The sequence below is a fragment of the Dama dama genome, chromosome 30, assembly GCF_033118175.1.
Source record: "Dama dama isolate Ldn47 chromosome 30, ASM3311817v1, whole genome shotgun sequence".
NCBI classification, from domain to species: Eukaryota; Metazoa; Chordata; class Mammalia; order Artiodactyla; family Cervidae; genus Dama; species Dama dama.
The window spans coordinates 82,127,802-82,144,153 of record NC_083710.1 but is presented as its reverse complement, the minus strand read 5'-3'; the positions used below and the strand labels follow the sequence as shown (position 1 = coordinate 82,144,153).

The following is a 16,352-nucleotide window of genomic DNA, read 5'->3' as shown; positions in this document are numbered from 1 at the left end:
GATGGTATGTGGTACCTTTTATCAAGATGTAGTGGGAAGTATCCTCAGAGACCACTCTCCTGGACTCCACCTCCTTCAGAAAGCCTCCTTCATCTTCATACTGCCTTTGGATTTGCCCTGAATGCTGCTGATTCATTTCCTTCTCAACATTTTCTATGTGTTGGTTTAGATAGTTTTTTTTAAGCAAGCCTTTTAGCTGGTACTGTGAAAAGTCATTGGACTCCTAAAACAAAATAAACCAACAGAATGATTTCATATATTAAATACACATAGCATTCCCATACTTCCACCCTTATCCCCAAAGGAGATAAAGAATAACTGATTTTTCCCATTGGTGGTATTTTTAAACTAGAAAAGTAAAATGTGAATAGTAGGGGAAAGCCATAATTGCCTTGTTATAGAGTAATCTTTCAAACAAAAAGAACTGGGTAAGAGAAAAGAAATCATGAATCCTATTTATGATTCAATTATTTACTCAAAAAACATTTATTGAGCGTGGGATGCACACCAGGGAGTCTGAAATATTGACTGTGGCTTAACAGACAGTTTTTTAGAATGCAAGTGAAGTGCTGGTCCCTGGTTCACAAAAGACACATGATAAATCATTGTAATCAGTTATTAATAATACTTAACATTTACAGCACATCTCCTGAGTAAGGCATTCTTCTAAGTGTTTTTACATGTATTATCCCATTTTATTCTCAACCACAAAGGAGACAGAAGTCATTATCTCCATTCTACAAATGAAGAAAGTGAGACTCAAACAGTTTAAGTAACCCCTCTAGAACCGTGTGGTTAGTTACATGGTAGATCTGGGTCAAAACCAGGTTGCTAAGCCTTATACTAAATTATTACCAAGATTATTATGATTACTCATATTCTCACCAACATTACTATTATCAACATTGCATTTGCCTGATGTACAGACAATGCAAAGGTCCAACCTGAGTGACTCAGAACTTCCCTCAGCTACCAGAATGACAGATCCAATGGGCTGTGCCCCACTCCACCCTGGCCGACCCAGCCCAGAGGCTCTGCAGAGAAAAGAAAGAGAAGAAATGGAGCAAGGCATTGGGACTTTCTCTTTTTCTACCATCTGTTCCACTATTGTTTACATAATCCAAATTCTATTCCCTGAAAAGACAAGCCAGAGGTCCTTTCACACTCAAGAAATAAAACGCTTGACTGAGGGCTTCAGAGGGCTTCCCTGGTGGCTCAGGAGTCAAGAATCCACCTGCCAATGCAGGAGAGACTGGTTCAATCCCTGGTCCAGGAAGATCCCACAGGCTGTGAACAACTAAGCCCACGCCCCACAACTATTGAGCCCGTGCTCTTGGGCCCAGGAGCTGCAACTACTGAGCCTGCTCGCCCTAGAGCCCGTGCTCCCCGCAAGAGAAGCCCGCACACTAAGAAGCCCACGCCCCGCAACTGGAGAAATGCCCGTGCAGAGCAACAAAGACGCGGTGCAGCCAAAGCAAATAAATAAAACTTATTTGTAAAAATGCTTGGTTGATAAACTGAGCATGGATTCCCCCCTCTCCCGAGATGAAATTAAGTTTACTTCTGTCCTTTGTACATCATTTCTGTACACCTTAGTGTTCTCCTATGTTCATGTGCTTCATGAAAAAGCAGAAAGGGAGTGATGGGAAAAGAAACAGCTCCTGCCCTTTTCATATTTTTTCTATCAATCTACGAAATGTTCAAAAGTCTGTAGAAAAAAGACAAGCCCCACATCCATTCATTAGCAATATTACAAAATTCATAGGCAAACTTAAGGGAGAACAATGTTAGAAAGAGCAGGTTGTAGCAGTAGGAAGGAAAACAAGACTCATTCACCAGCTAAACACAGTAATGATGGTGCAGTAAGACCAGGGAACACACTCAAGACAACCCAATTCCATGCACTGCCCCACTTCACGTTTCTGTGGCTGCAAAGCCACCATCAGAGGCTCCAAGTTGAGGAATTTACCACTGAATCCCTGTTACCACCGTCCAGAAAGAGGAAGAGAGAAGATGGAAGATCTGACTACACTTTTAGCCTTCAGGGGAACAGATACCTGGAATTTCAAGTTAGAACAAACTTCTCCACTGTGATCAGGTTCTATATTATTGCTAATATCCTACAATGTATATGATGGATTAAAATAACTTTCATGAACTAACTTAAGGACCAAACTACTAAGCATCTACTATGTGAAAAATACTGAGCTAAGTGCTGAAAATACAGAAGAGCACAAGGTAGGCACGTTTGGGTGCTAAGAATCTAAAGAGACACCACAGGGAGCTGTGAGAACACAGAGCAGGAGACGAGACTTGGTCTTGGTGGAAAGTCAAGAGGTCTTCTGTGAGTAAGTATCTGTAAGTTCCGACTTATACATAAATGATGTTTCACAGGACCTCAGAGCTATGCAAAGGCTATTACTGAAAACAACAGATCGTGTGAGTAATGTTTATCAATATTCTTTAATTTTAACAAAAATTTTGCTGACATTCTTAACTTTACACATTAACGTGCTGTTGTATACTTCACCTCTGGCATTGCTTCAAATAATGTTCTTCTCCGCTTAGTAAATTCCTTCATATCAGTCAAGATTTCATGCTTTACTTCAAGGGGCAGGCTGTTGAAATCTTCAGACTCAATGTCAACTGCATGAGGATTGCGAAAGAACTCTTCCTGTAAAGAGTGAAACGTAACACCATAACATTTACATTTTATTCACTTAACTCTATTCACCATGCCAGACTTTGTGTGTGTGTGCTTGTATAGAGTTCTACATAATCTACAGTAGGCTAAACACATACATAATCTGCAACAGGCATTAAAGTGAATGGACAGGTGAAGGAATACATCCATTTACTCATTCAACAGTACATGAACCGAGAACTTCCAGATGTTCAAGCTGGATTTGGAAAAGGCACAGGAATCAGAGATCAAATTGCCGACAACTGTTGGATTACAGAAAAAGCAAGAGAATTCCAGAAACATATCTACTTCTGCTTCATCAATCCTAAAGCCTTTGACTGTGTGGATAACAACGAACTGTGGAAAATTCTTAAAGAGATGGGAGTATCAGACCACCGTACCTGCCTCCTGAGAAACCTGTATACAGGTCAAGAAGCCACAGTTAGAACCTGACGTGGAACAACAGACTGGTTCAAAATTGGGAAAGGAGTATGTCAAGGCTGTATATTGTCACCCTGCTTATTTAACTTATATACCAAGTACATCATGCGAAATGCCGGCCTGGAGGAAGCACAAGCTGGAATCAAGACTGCCAGGAGAAATATCAGTAACCTCAGATATGCAGATGACACCACCCTTATGGCAAAAAGCGAAGCAGAAGTAAAGAGCCTCTTGATGAAGCTGAAAAAGTGAAAAAAAAAGTGGAAAAAAAGTGAAAAACCTGGCTTAAAACTCAACATTCAAAAAACAAAGATCATGGCGTCTGGTCCCATCACTTCATGGCAAATAGATGGAGAAACAATGGAAACAGTGACAGACTTTATTTTCTTGGGCTTCAAAGTCACTGCAGATGGTGACTGCAGCCATGAATTGAAAGACGCTTGCTCCTTGGAAAAAAAGCTATGACAGAATATTAAAAAGCAGAGACATTTCTTTGCCGACAAAGGTCCATCTAGTCAAAGGTATGGTTTTTCCCATAGTCATGTATGGATGTGAGAGTTGGACCATAAAGAAGGTTAAGCACCAAGAATTGATGGTGCTTTTGCACCAGAATTGCTTGGTGCAAAAGCACCAAGCTTTTGAATGGTGGTATTGAAGAAGACTCTTGAGAGTCTCTTGGACTGCAATCCTAAAGGAAATCAATCCAAAATATTCACTGGACAGATTGATGCTGAGGCTGAAGCTCCAATACTTTGGCCACTTGATGCAAAGAACTGACTCACTGGAAAAGACCCTGATGATGGGAAAGACTGAAGGCAGGAGAAGGGGACAACAGAGGATGAGATGGTTGGATGGCATCACCAACTCAAAGGATATGAGTTTGAGCAAGCTCTGGGAGATAGTGAATGACAGGGAAGCCTGGCATGCTGCAGTCCATGGGGTCACAAAGGGTCGGACAGCACTGAGTGAATGAACAACAACATTCATTCATTCAAAAGAAAGAAAGAAATACTTACCAGGCATCTCTAACATTCCATGCACTGTTCTAGGTGTTAAAGTACTTTAGAGATCATGCCAGATAAACTTCTACTCCTAGGAGTAGAAGATGACACATGATAAACAAATAAATGAACAAGATAATGAGAAAACAAAGCAAGTTAATCTGATAGAGCTGATTAGAATAGAAAGAGAAAAAAATATTTGGTAAGTAGAAAAGAACCACAAAAAATAATGACCTATATTCACCTGACACTACCACAACATTGTTAATCGGCTCTACCCCAATGCAAAATAAAAAGTAAAAAAATAATAATAATGACCTGTGAGCAGAGACATGAAAGACACCAAAAGTTTTCTCAGGGAAGAGCATTCGAGGCTGAAGGGACAGTAAATGCAAAGATCCTGAGACAGAGATGAGCCTTATGAATTTGACTTTTATAATTGCTTTAGTTAGATACATTCTATTTTGCTCTTAACCTAGTGACTCAGTTGGTAAAGAATCTGCCTGCAATGCAGGAGACCTGGGTTTGATCCCTGGGTTGGGAAGATCCCTTAGAGAAGGAAATGGCACCCCACTCCAGTATTTTTGCCTGGAGAATTCCATGGACAGAGGAGCCGGGCAGACTACAGTCCATGGGGCCACAAAGAGTTGGACACAACCATGCAACTTTCACTTTCACTTTTTAAAATCAAAAGTGAAATTAACTGTGAGAAATTTCACAGACATGCAAAAGTGTAAAACTTTTCTAAATTTTAACTTGATTAATGAAAGTACTTTAAAACTCTTCATTAGTAAAGATAAAATAATACAGCTTGCTCTCTTGTTTGTATGTGTGCTGTGTGTTTGTAGACCAGCAAGCACTTAAAATGGGCCAGTCACTTCAGTCAGAGCTTCCAGTGTTCTCCCTCAAGAATGATCTCATCACTCCAACAGGGAAGGCATCAAAAATTTTTTTAAAAAAAGCACCATGGAGAAGCTAAGTTGCATAAGACCTAAGATCTCAGAGCTAGCGAGCAGGGGAGCCCAGATTTATCTGCAGGTTGCTCTGCCCACAGAGCCCATGGTCTTCACCAAGTCTTTGCTCTTGGCTGTGTTAATAAGGCAGGACCTCCACGAGCTGAAGAAGCTTGCAATTTTAGCTCAAAAGTCTTCTAACAGACATACTCAAATACTATTATAAATAGACAAGGGAATCAAAGAATGTTACCCGCTATTCTGAGAAACTTGCAGGAAATTTCAAAAACTTGTATCCACAGCACAAGCTCGATTTGTAAGCATGTTATTTGTTACACTATGGAACGCATCCACAGGTTCTCTGACTTTCTTTTCTGGATTAATTCCCCTCCCACCCAGTAGGTGCTGACCTTACCCGGCAGCCAGTGAACAGTGCGCCGTGGACGGGAGGCTGCGCATCCCCCAAGGCCGTCAGAAAGGGTAGCATGGGCCCAGCGGTCACTTCCTCTTGGGCTCCTGCCCAGGGAACCCGCCACCACTGTGCCCGAGCTCAGGACAGTCAGACAGGGGTTCTGGCAGACTGCCAGCATCAGCAGCGGGGCACACAGGTGAGGAGGCCTGGAGGGGCTCCAGTCCCAGCTCCAGCCTGACTGCACCCACCCTGGAGACGCTCGAGGAAACTGCCCCCTGCGCTCGTCAACCCCCAGGTCAGCGAAGACGATGATAATAAGACTGCTGTCACAGCACTAAGTTACACAGAAATAGATAACTACAGCCTGTGCACCAGCATACATCTTCATAAATGTATACGTACCCAGGTACCCGTGAAACATATACACATTTCCAAACACACATACACACACAGATATGCAACTGTACAGGGTGGGAGGGGCACAACATACAGCAAAATGCTACTAGAAGTTATTCATGGGTGATATGCTTTCCATATTTTTATATAAGCATTATTATATTATATAAGCATTAATTATTATATTTATTTACTGATTGGCTAAAAAAGAGAGATGGCTCATTTTGGGTATCTAGATATGCATAATTCCATATATGTTTATAAGCATGTGTATATTTTATATAATACATGCACACATATATATACACAACAAATAAGGTAGTATCTGTCTTATCAAGAACATTCATAAGTCCATACTACCTCATTAAAATCATTCATTTTCATGTTATTCATTTCAAATACTAATAATAGAATGAATCCTGAATTCAAAAATTATTTAAATACCTGTAATGCCTGTTTTTGACTCATTCTTTCTTGCCATTCTTTTTCATCCTCCTCTTCTGAACTGAAAGTCAAACACAGATTTATAATACCTATGATTTAATGACAACTTACAAAAATATTTCTTGAGTGCAAGGCACTGCTAGTTATAGAAGCTACAGAAGCTGGTGAATAAGATGGCAAGAACTGAGCCATCTTTGGTCTCACCGTCTGGTGGGGACACCTGTAAGGGAGCGATCATAACAAGATCTAACACCTTCCATCACCAGGGCAAAGCAGGTTTGCCAAAGGGACAATTAAGAGTCACCTCACTGCAGGAGCTTTCTGAAGTCTCTCGCAATTACACTGCTTGGAGAAAAAAGAAGAAACTAGAAAGTGTTTTAAGCAAGGACAAGACAGTATCAGATTTGAGTTTTAACAGGTTCTACACTACACATCAGCAACTGGGCCTGACAGGAGTTCCTCCAAAAGGGTAAGATCAGAGATGGAGACAGATGTGCGGAAGCCAGGCCAATAACCTCGAGACACAGTGATGGCGGCAGCAGGGATTCAAAAGCTGTGTGGCCTCACGAGAGCCCTGGGAAAGGAAGGGGTGAGCGGAGAAGGACAAACTGGCCCTCCACCTGCACTGCAACCAGAGAAGCCGCTGAGGATTATCAGCCAGCAGGAGGAAGAGCGACCTGAGAGGTCCCCGGAAAGCAGGACCATGTGGGCACCACATCAGCCTGAGAACTGCAAAGCAGCCACTGGATTTAACAAGGGAGGACATCGTGTGTGTGGACTTCAGCGATGGTGAGAGAGAAAACGCCGGGCTGAGAAGCACATTCAGACGGCAGGTGTCAGCAAAGACTCAGAAAAAACAGAATCCACATCACAAACTCTCAATGAACAGTGCTAACACAGGCTCCTGAGGAGGAAGAAAGGAAACCACCACAAACCACTAAAACACAAACGGAGTCAGTAGAAGATGTAGCCTTTAAAAACCAATTTAAAGTGTCGAGAATGTGTATTGCAGATGCATTAATCCAACACACCTTATCATTTAAGGAAAACGTAAAGGTTTAAATCTGTCTGAATGCAGCAATAACATTTTTAAAGAGTTAAAACATTTACCTGTTTTTCTCTTTCTCTTGTAAAGGTGGCAAAGCGTAGATGTCATCTTCTCTCTGAACTTGAGTAAGACTGGGAAGGGCTTCCTCCCTGAAAAGTACACAGAGACGTCACCAGAGATGACAGGAAACAGTATTTTGAGTCAGTAGTATTCCCCATTGAACACACAAGCCCAGCTGAGAAGGGGAAACTCAGGGGGATGGGTTCTGCCCTTGCTGGCCTGCCTGGCTCCAGAAAGAGGGAACCTGGTCTTGGCATGTAGAAGACTGTTAGGAGAGTAAAACGGACAAGTGATGCAACCTAGCAGCTTTTCCTTCTCACTGTCAAAGCTGATTCTCAAAGAACAGAGAACTTTCACAACTTCAATTCACTCGGTCAAATGGACATTCCATTGATTCCTCTCATTAGGGAAAGGGAATCACAGAACTCACTGCAAACATAAAAAATGTTCATCTTTGAGATGAATGTAATTCTCTGCTTGCCTTTTGCTTTTTAAGGCAGTTTTGAGAACCTGTCTTTTCAAAAATGTTTTCAAAAGCTTCTCGGTGGTTGTTTTGGAGTCACTGGCGGCCAAGTCCTTTTTATGCCTTCTCTTAGCCTGTGAGAAGAAAGAATATAGGATTTTATCTCGAGGTATTAGTATATTAAAAACAATTCTGTGGCTTTTTTCCCCATGGAATTTGGTTTGTCTTCTGAGTTTTCAGATTATACCTGTTTCAGTATTTTCTCCTAATTAGTGTCCCAGTGAATAGCTTCAGGTTTTTGTTGTGTAAAGGACAGCCAGAGTTTCCAACTAAGTATTACTTAATGAATTATTATACAATGTATTTGGGAAACCATTACTTTGTTTCTTTTAAATGTTCTTTAATGTTCCCAAGAAGCCTAAACTTAATACTACATAATTAAGTAAATGCTTCCCCAAAGGGATTATTACATCAATTAACTAGTCTTTAAAATGCTACTGTTAGGTCAAAACCAATTTCTGGTATTAGTTTTTATAAAAACACATTACTTATATGTAACTCTGCCCTTCCATATCCAAAATGATGTCATAAGAAATTCTAAAATGTACAGAAATACCTCGCTAAGAAATTTCCAAACAGGAAAAAGTGAAATAGTCTCTGTAGTTGAATATAAGGCAGGAATATAAAAACATTCTTTTTCTTTTTTATATAGTCGTCATACAATATTGTGTAAGTTTAACTGTAGAACACTTAAGAAGACAATCTAAAGGGAGAACTCTTTACTATAACTACTGTTAACTTTAATAGTTTTATTAAAAGTTAAGTATTATTGCACGCATGTTATACAATGTTTTCAGAGGTAAACCTCTTTGAAAATAAATTATCTGTTCATGATAAATTTTTAAAAGTTGAATTAAATTGGATATATGTCAAAGTAAGTCTTGGCTTCCAAAATTCTAAGAAGAAAATTTTAATTTTAGGTCAATTAAAATTTGACCTAAAATTCTAAGAATGCAGACAGAAAAAAAGTTATATATATATAACTCTTACCAATGTCTGTTTCTTCAATAGTGGAGCATCCCCATCAAACACAAAAATAGGACGAATTCGGAAAAATAAGAGTTTGCAGAGTCGGTGGAACAAAGTGAGAAGATGGGCGTTTTCTATCGAGTTCCCGTGGCGATCGCGGACTCCTTTAAGAGCCTGGTTTAACCAGATGCTAATATCTAGAAGAATTGTTCATGGAAAACACTCTTCAAATCCTTCCCTCCGCTTAAAATTCCCAATATCTGATATTATCAAAACATTAAAACTGAGCACTCATCCCAATTCACTTGAAACTGAAAAATATTCAGCCCTACTGGAATCTCCCTATAGTGGGTTCACTTTAGTTGGGCTCCTGTCATCAGTATTTACATCCTGAATTGTAAAAGCTTACACAGGCACATGTCTCCTTCAAAAAGTCTAATTGAAAGGAACTTCTTTAAAAGAAATCAGTGATCTACATGAAATTTTAGTAAATTAACCAACTCTTTTGGAGAATGATTTAGCAATTCAAAGCAAAACACTTTAAAATCTACTCTCTTTTATGTAAGAATTCCACTTCCACACACGTATCCTCTAGAAGTCATCACAGACTTATAATCAGAGTGACTTATAAGGTGGTTTTGTTTATAATAATGAAAATATAAAGAATGGAAGTTTTCCAGCTGGTCTTTTTTGTAATTAGATTATGATATCATGATTTGCTGGAATCCAAGTGACCCTTAAAAATCGAAGCTGCCTAAGCATGTAAGGCAGTCACAAATTATTATTAAAGGAAGAAATGAAACAAGTTACAAAAGTATGGAAAATATACATCTATTGTGTAACCTATGCAGTATGTTAAATATACTCGAAGCTCAGACCTCAAAACACTGGGTTGACGCAAAAGATGGTTCAGGGTCTTCTGTAAGATACTACAGAAAAACCAGAACGAACTTTTTGGTCAACCCAGTATTAAGAGTAGCTATCTTCTGCTGTGATTACAACTGATTGTTTTCTTCTTGGAGTCGTCTTCTATTTTTAAACTTCACTAAAGAGTGCTTTTTAACCAATTGTTTTCTGTTTGTTCCTAAGAGAGGGACACAGCCCTCTGCTGCGTTCCCTGGATCTCAGCCCACTCCCCTGGCCCACCATCAGAGTGCTCACTTCCGCGGTGGTGGTGCTCAGGCCCCATCCTTTCCTCCTGTCCACAGCGTCCATCCAGGCTACCTCCATGCCCCCATCCCCACTGCAGCCCCCCCGCAGCCCCCCACTCCACGCATGCACCTCTGCCCCAGAGCTATCCTGACCCCAGAATGGATGGCTGAGTTGACATCTCTACCTGCTGCCTCACAGTCACTGCAGACTTGACACAAGCAAAAACAGATCCGTTAAAAAAAAAAAAAAGTAAAAACAAAACAAAACTGAGCTCCGCGTCTTCTCACCAGGCTGCTCACACCCCCATTTCAGTGGCCATCTCTCTGATCCGCTCAAGCCAGAACCCTGAGCACCACCCCATATCTTCCCCTCACCCGGCCCTGCAAGGTCCCATCATTTCTACCTTTTAGTCTATCCTGAAAGTGTACGCTAGATTTCATTAACATACCCATAGTGAAAACCCCTGGGAAGTTTCCCGTGGCCTTTAGGATATCATCTGAAACTTCTACCCACGGCCTGTGAAGCCCTGAATGAGCTGCCCTCTTTTCATTTCTCCTGGCTCGTGTCAAGTCACTGGGCTTCTTTCAAAGCCTGGAAGTCACTGAGCTCCTTCCTTCCTGCAGGGTCTTCTCCAGGCTCCTTCCCCAGCCTGAAAAAGTTCCTCCCACTCTGAGCCTAGAGCTGCCCTCCTCTCAGGTCTCAGGTCAGGTTTAGGTGTCACGTCCTCGGCTGAGATTAAGACGTCCAGTTATCCCCTCCTGTGTAAAAACACCTTGCTGACTTCACAGCAGAAATGCTTCTGTGAGCTGGGGATACAGAACTAGACCAAACAAAGCATTTGGCCTAATGGAGTTTACAATCTGGTGGGGGACCAGTCCAGACTGTGAGCTCCGTGATGTGTCTAAACCACACTGGCAGGCACAGCTCTCCCTCTCAGCGCAAAGAGGAGGCAACAAAGACCTGCAATCGAATGAGCTGAACAGTTAAATATTTATATGAATGGCATTACCTAACTTACCACCATAACAATTAACAATTGTTATGGCCCATCAACAATTAACTGAATAAACACTACATAAAATAACTAGTGGATAGCAAGCTAGATTCACTCCTAGCTTTTTGTGGGCTACTAGACATATCCAAAATCCTAAGGCTAGAAGAGTGAAAAATAAAGCCATGAACAAAATAGTCAGGGTCCAGACCCCTGAGAAACATGCAATTCTAATGGGGAAGGCAGACAATAAAAATCAAGTATAGTTACAGAATACATTAGGTTGTTCGTAAGTGCCAACGAAAAAACTAACAAAGCAAATGGACAAAAATGTGATTGGGAGTCACAATGGCCCTTTAGGTAGGAAAAAATTGAAAGTTGCTCAGTCGTGTCTGACTCTGTGACCTCATGGACTATAGCCCACCAGGCTCCTCTGTCCATGGAATGCTCCAGGCAAGAATACTGGAGTTGGCTGCCATTTCCTTCTTCAGGGGATCTTTGCAACCCAGGGGTCAAATCCAGGTCTCCTGCATTGCAGATTCTTTACCATCTGAGACAACAGGGACTACATCGGACAGAGAAGGCCTGTCCAAAGAAGTAACAGAGGTCTAGAGCGAATGAACAGGAGTGATGAGAGAAGACAGTGAGGCAGGGAGGCATAGCAAACGCAAATGCCCTGAGACAGAAGTGCATTCTGTTCAAGGACAGCATGGCAAGTGCAAGAGGAGCAGGGAGAGGATGTGATGGACCTGCAGTCACTGGAAGGATGTGACTGAAGACTCACCCCAGTGGCCAAGTGAGGAACGAACTATTAATACAAGGAAACCGGCTTTAAACTAGTTACAATAGCCTGAGTGAAAGCCGAATGCAGTGGTGAGGATGAGAAGACGTCAGCTAAAGGGTCCATCCTGGAAGCAGGATTCGGTGTTGGCTTAGCTCTGTATCCTACTGGGTCAAGATTTCTAATTGGCTTGTTTCCAGTTGCTACACCACTGTATTATGTGGAATAAGTTTCTACTTAACTCATTCAATTTTATGAAGAGTGTTAAGTCACTCACACTTTATGAAGAGTGTTAAGTCATGTTGGACCCTTTGCTACCCCAATGACTGTAGCCCACCAGGCTCCTCTGTTCATGGGATTCTCCAGGCAAGAATACTGGAGTGGGTAGCCATTCCCTTCTCCAGGGGATCTTCCCAACACAGGAATTGAACCTGAGTCTCCAGCACTGCAGGCAGATTTCTTTGCCATCTGAGCCACCAGGGAATGAGAAAATCTAATTTCACATCGGTAGCTCTCAACTCTGCTATCCTTTGGAACTAGATATGAACCTTCTGAAACACAGGCTACTAAACACGCTGTGCTTAGTCGCTCAGTCATGTCTGACTCTGTGCCACCCCATGACTGCAGGCCACCAGGCTCCTCTGTCTACGGGGATTTTCCAGGCAAGAACACTGGAATGGGTTGCCATGCCCTCCTCCAGGGGATCTTCCCAACCCAGGGATCAAACCCAGGTCCCCCACATTGCAGGTGGGGCCTAAACAGTGTAATATTTTGTTAATAATAGAGTTAAGTTGTATTTTACAAATGCTAAGGTCCATAAGAGATGAAAGTTTAATTATTCTTTATTATTTGACACGAACATTTATATTGTGTAAATAAACAAGACGCTCAGCTGGAAATGGTAAAAAGACCAAATAATTTATTTCAGGGTTTCAAGAATAAATTATGAACCTAGTATGTCAAGGGTAATTTCTTCATTAACAAATAAAACCAAAAAACCTGAATACATTTTAAAAATTACGGGCTTCAATGTAAACTCATATAAATTTCTGCTGACGTTTTAAGGGTTCCTGACACTGAATACTGTTTTCATTCCTGTGGATAGATATTAATAGTTCGAAGGAGAAAACCTTCAGAAAGCAGTGGTTTAATGAACCACTAGAGGGCAGCAACAGCTCATGTACTTTAAAAAAACACAAACCCCAAGGTACCAGGCATAAAACTTTTAAGCCACTATTCATTACGGATGTGTTTTAAATTACCCACATTGCAAAAAAATATATATAAACCTCATCATCATCGTCTTGCTTTACTTAAAAAAATTACCAGTGTTCCCCATCCCCTCTGACAGTGCATTTACCACAGCAATTACTGCAGGACTGTCTTCTCTACAGAGCATGGAGTTCCGAGGCTCATATGTCCCCACTTAGGGAACTGGTGGAAGGTACCACCAGCTTCTGCAACAGAATAGACACTCAGAAAAAGAAAATAAAGATAAAAACAGAAAAAAGAATGCCTAACGAATAAAAATACTAAAATTTCAGAAACAGCTTTCACTTGTTTCAGTAACCAGGAAAAAACATTTAATTCTAAAGATAATACCAGCCAAACACGCACAGAAACAAATCCATCACACAGGCTGGGAGAATAATGCACTGTACACCTTCTGATTGGTGTACAACACCAATCTTTGCGGTGTTGTACCATACCAATTTCGTATTCCAAAAATCATAACAAAAAGCAATGTCACTGAAAAAAAAAAAGAAAATGTAAAACACATGTCCACACACGTTTTTCTTCTTCTCACAAATATAAACGGAGCAAGACTCAGGACGGCTGGCAAAACCACTGGCAGGAAGTCGACTTCGTTTTCTCCAGGCTGACCTCCCAGCCGGAATAACATCTTCAGGATTTACAGTATTAACAGTGCCAGACACTATTTTTGAACTCCTTTCATTTAAATATTCCCTTTATTCCTCCCACCAACTCTATGTGTAGAGACTTATCACCTCCACTTCCCAGATTAAAGAACTGTAGAGAAGCGTAGAGCGCTGGGCCTGACTCCAAGCCAGGGAGCTGTGACTGCAACGCGGGAGGAAAGCAGACACTGAGAAAGGAAGCGTCCTGAGGAAGATCCGATAGCTACTCCCCGCCACCGCCTGCCCCGCTGGCGTGAGACCCCACGGGCTGAGACCCTCATCGCACCAATGCCGCTCTGCGCCCCAGGAAAACTGTGAGCAAAAAGCCCAGGCGTCTCACGTTGATGTCTGACAGAAAACAACAAAATTCTGTAAAACAGTTATCCTTCAATTAAAAAAATAAACAACAACAACCCTGGCGTCCACCGAGCATCCCCAGCGCCAACGCCGCGTAAAGGATACCCACGGCAAGAATCTTCCCCTCCAGCGTCTCCGGGCTGATTTGCCGCCCGGAGCACTCCAGCAGCTTCCAGAGCCCCTGGACTCCCATGAGGGAGCTGTATCCTCGGCGTCGCGGGCGGCTTTTCACTCCAAGTCTTCCCCGCCCGGCTGCACCGCCGCCCTGGGCCTAGGAAGAGTACTCTCGGCTCCCACTCGGAAAGAAGGAAAACCAAGAGCTCGCAGCTGTCCAGGGAAAACCGGCCCCGGCGAAACGGGGACGTCCCAGAAGCTGACACGGCCTCGCGGAAGAAAAATGGGACCAGAGAAAGCTGGCGACGCGGAGGGGCAAGTCTTCGTCTCCTCCAGCGCTCTGGCCCAAACGTTTGCACTCTCAGCGGAAGACCAGGGTGAGCGGACGGCGCAGGCAAGATTTAACAGCCAGAAAAAGTTCCTCCGAAAACTCCAATCTTCTCAAGCTCAGGCGTTCCGCACGGGAAATGGAGTTCCTCGGATGCCGTCTAATGCGTCGCGCAGGGCGGAAGTCTCGGCTCCCCCCGATGACGTATATCCGCTGCGCCGATGCATTTCCGGAAGTGGGGTGGTTCGGCCTCAGGGTTTACAGGCGTGTTGGCCGTCTTAACTTGTCCGCGTAGGCCTCCTGTTTCTGTTAAACGTTGAAAGCATACGCAAAGCGTTTTCTTTCAGAAGTTACGGGTTTGTACGAGTTTTTCTAGCATCGGTTTCTTCCCAGTCTTCCGCCAGTTGTGAAAACTCTTAATGCTAAATATTGTTTTTCGCGTGAGGCAATAACAGAAAGGTGGAAGCTTTAAATTCAGTTCAGTCGCTCAGTCGTGTCCAACTCTGCGACCCTGTGGACTGCAGCACGCCAGGCTTCCCTGTCCATCACCAACTCCCGGAGATTCCTCAAACTCATGTCCTTTGAGTTGGTGATGCTGTCCAACCATATCATCCTCTGTGGTCCCCTTCTCCCGCCTTCAATCTTTGCCAGCATCAGGGTCTTTTCTAGTGACTCAATTCTTTGCGCCGGGTCGCCAAAGTATTGGAGGTTCACCATCAGTCCTTCCAATGAACACCCAGGACTGATCTCCTTTAGGATGGACTGGTTGGATCTCCTTGCAGTCGAAGGGACTCACAAGAGTCTTCTCGAACACCACAGTTCAAAAGCATCAATTCTTCCGGGCTCAGCTTTCTTTATACTCCAACTCTTACATTCATACCTGACTACTGGGAAAACCATAGCCTTGACTAGAAGGACCTTTGTTGACAAAGTAATGTCTCTGCTTTTTAATATGCTGTCTAGGTTGGGCGTAACTTTTCTTCCAAGGAGCAAATGTCTTTTACTTTCATGGCTGCAGTCACCATCTGCAATGATTTTGGAGCCCCCCCCCCCCCCGCCCCCAAAATAAAGTCTCTCCCTGTTTCCACTGTTTCCCCATCTATTTGCCATGAAGTGATGGGACCAGATGCCATGATCTTAGTTTTTTGAATGTTGAGTTTTAAGCCAACTTTTTCACTCTCCTCTTTCACTTTCAAGAGGCTCTTTAGTTCTTTGCTTTCTGCCATAAGGGTGGTGTCATCTGCATATCTGAGGTTATTGATACTTCTGGCAGTCTTGATTCCAGCTTGTGCTTTATCCAGTCTGGTATTTCTCATGATGTACTCTGCATAGAAGTTAAATAAGCAGGTTGACAATATACAGCCTTGACATACTCCTTTTCCTATTTGGAACCAGTCTGTTTTTCCATATCCAGTTCTAACTGTTGCTTCCTGACCTACATACAGATTTCTCAGGAGGCAGGTCAGATGGTCTGGTATTTCCATCTCTTTAAGAATTTTCCACAGTTTGTTGTGATCCACACAGTTGAAGGCCTTGGCATAATCAATAAAACAGAAGTAGGTGGAAGCTTTGATTGATGTTTTTTAATTAATAAGTAGGTCGTTATCTGAAAATCTGTAGTAACCAGATAGTAATATGGTTTAAAATCTTAGCCCTTGAAGTATATTTTTCTTCAGCATTTAAGAGTTAGTCTTGAAGGTCAGAAGTAACAAGAAACTCATTGCCAGAGTAGCTCCTGTGAAGGTGGTGGATTGGACACTCAGGCTAAGATCCAAACCCC

The 16,352-nt window shown here is 42.4% G+C and overlaps 1 protein-coding gene across 2 annotated transcripts in view; it reads right to left on the bottom strand.

Moving 5' to 3' along the window:
- The window catches only part of ERCC5 (ERCC excision repair 5, endonuclease), a 61,497-nt gene that overhangs the window by 12,403 nt on the left and 32,742 nt on the right, over window positions 1-16,352 (bottom strand). Inside the window, exons 1-7 of one of the 2 annotated variants that reach the window (XM_061133383.1) lie at window positions 14,236-14,474; window positions 8,952-9,127; window positions 7,920-8,035; window positions 7,441-7,527; window positions 6,331-6,391; window positions 2,531-2,674; window positions 16-223 (exon numbers count right to left, since the gene is read on the bottom strand). In XM_061133383.1, the coding sequence (XP_060989366.1) occupies window positions 16-223; window positions 2,531-2,674; window positions 6,331-6,391; window positions 7,441-7,527; window positions 7,920-8,035; window positions 8,952-9,127; window positions 14,236-14,323 (880 nt within the window). In that variant the 5' untranslated portion in view covers window positions 14,324-14,474. Of the gene's footprint in view, window positions 1-15; window positions 224-2,530; window positions 2,675-6,330; window positions 6,392-7,440; window positions 7,528-7,919; window positions 8,036-8,951; window positions 9,128-14,235; window positions 14,475-16,352 lie in introns of those variants that run through there. The other variant, XM_061133384.1, reaches the window with a different exon arrangement.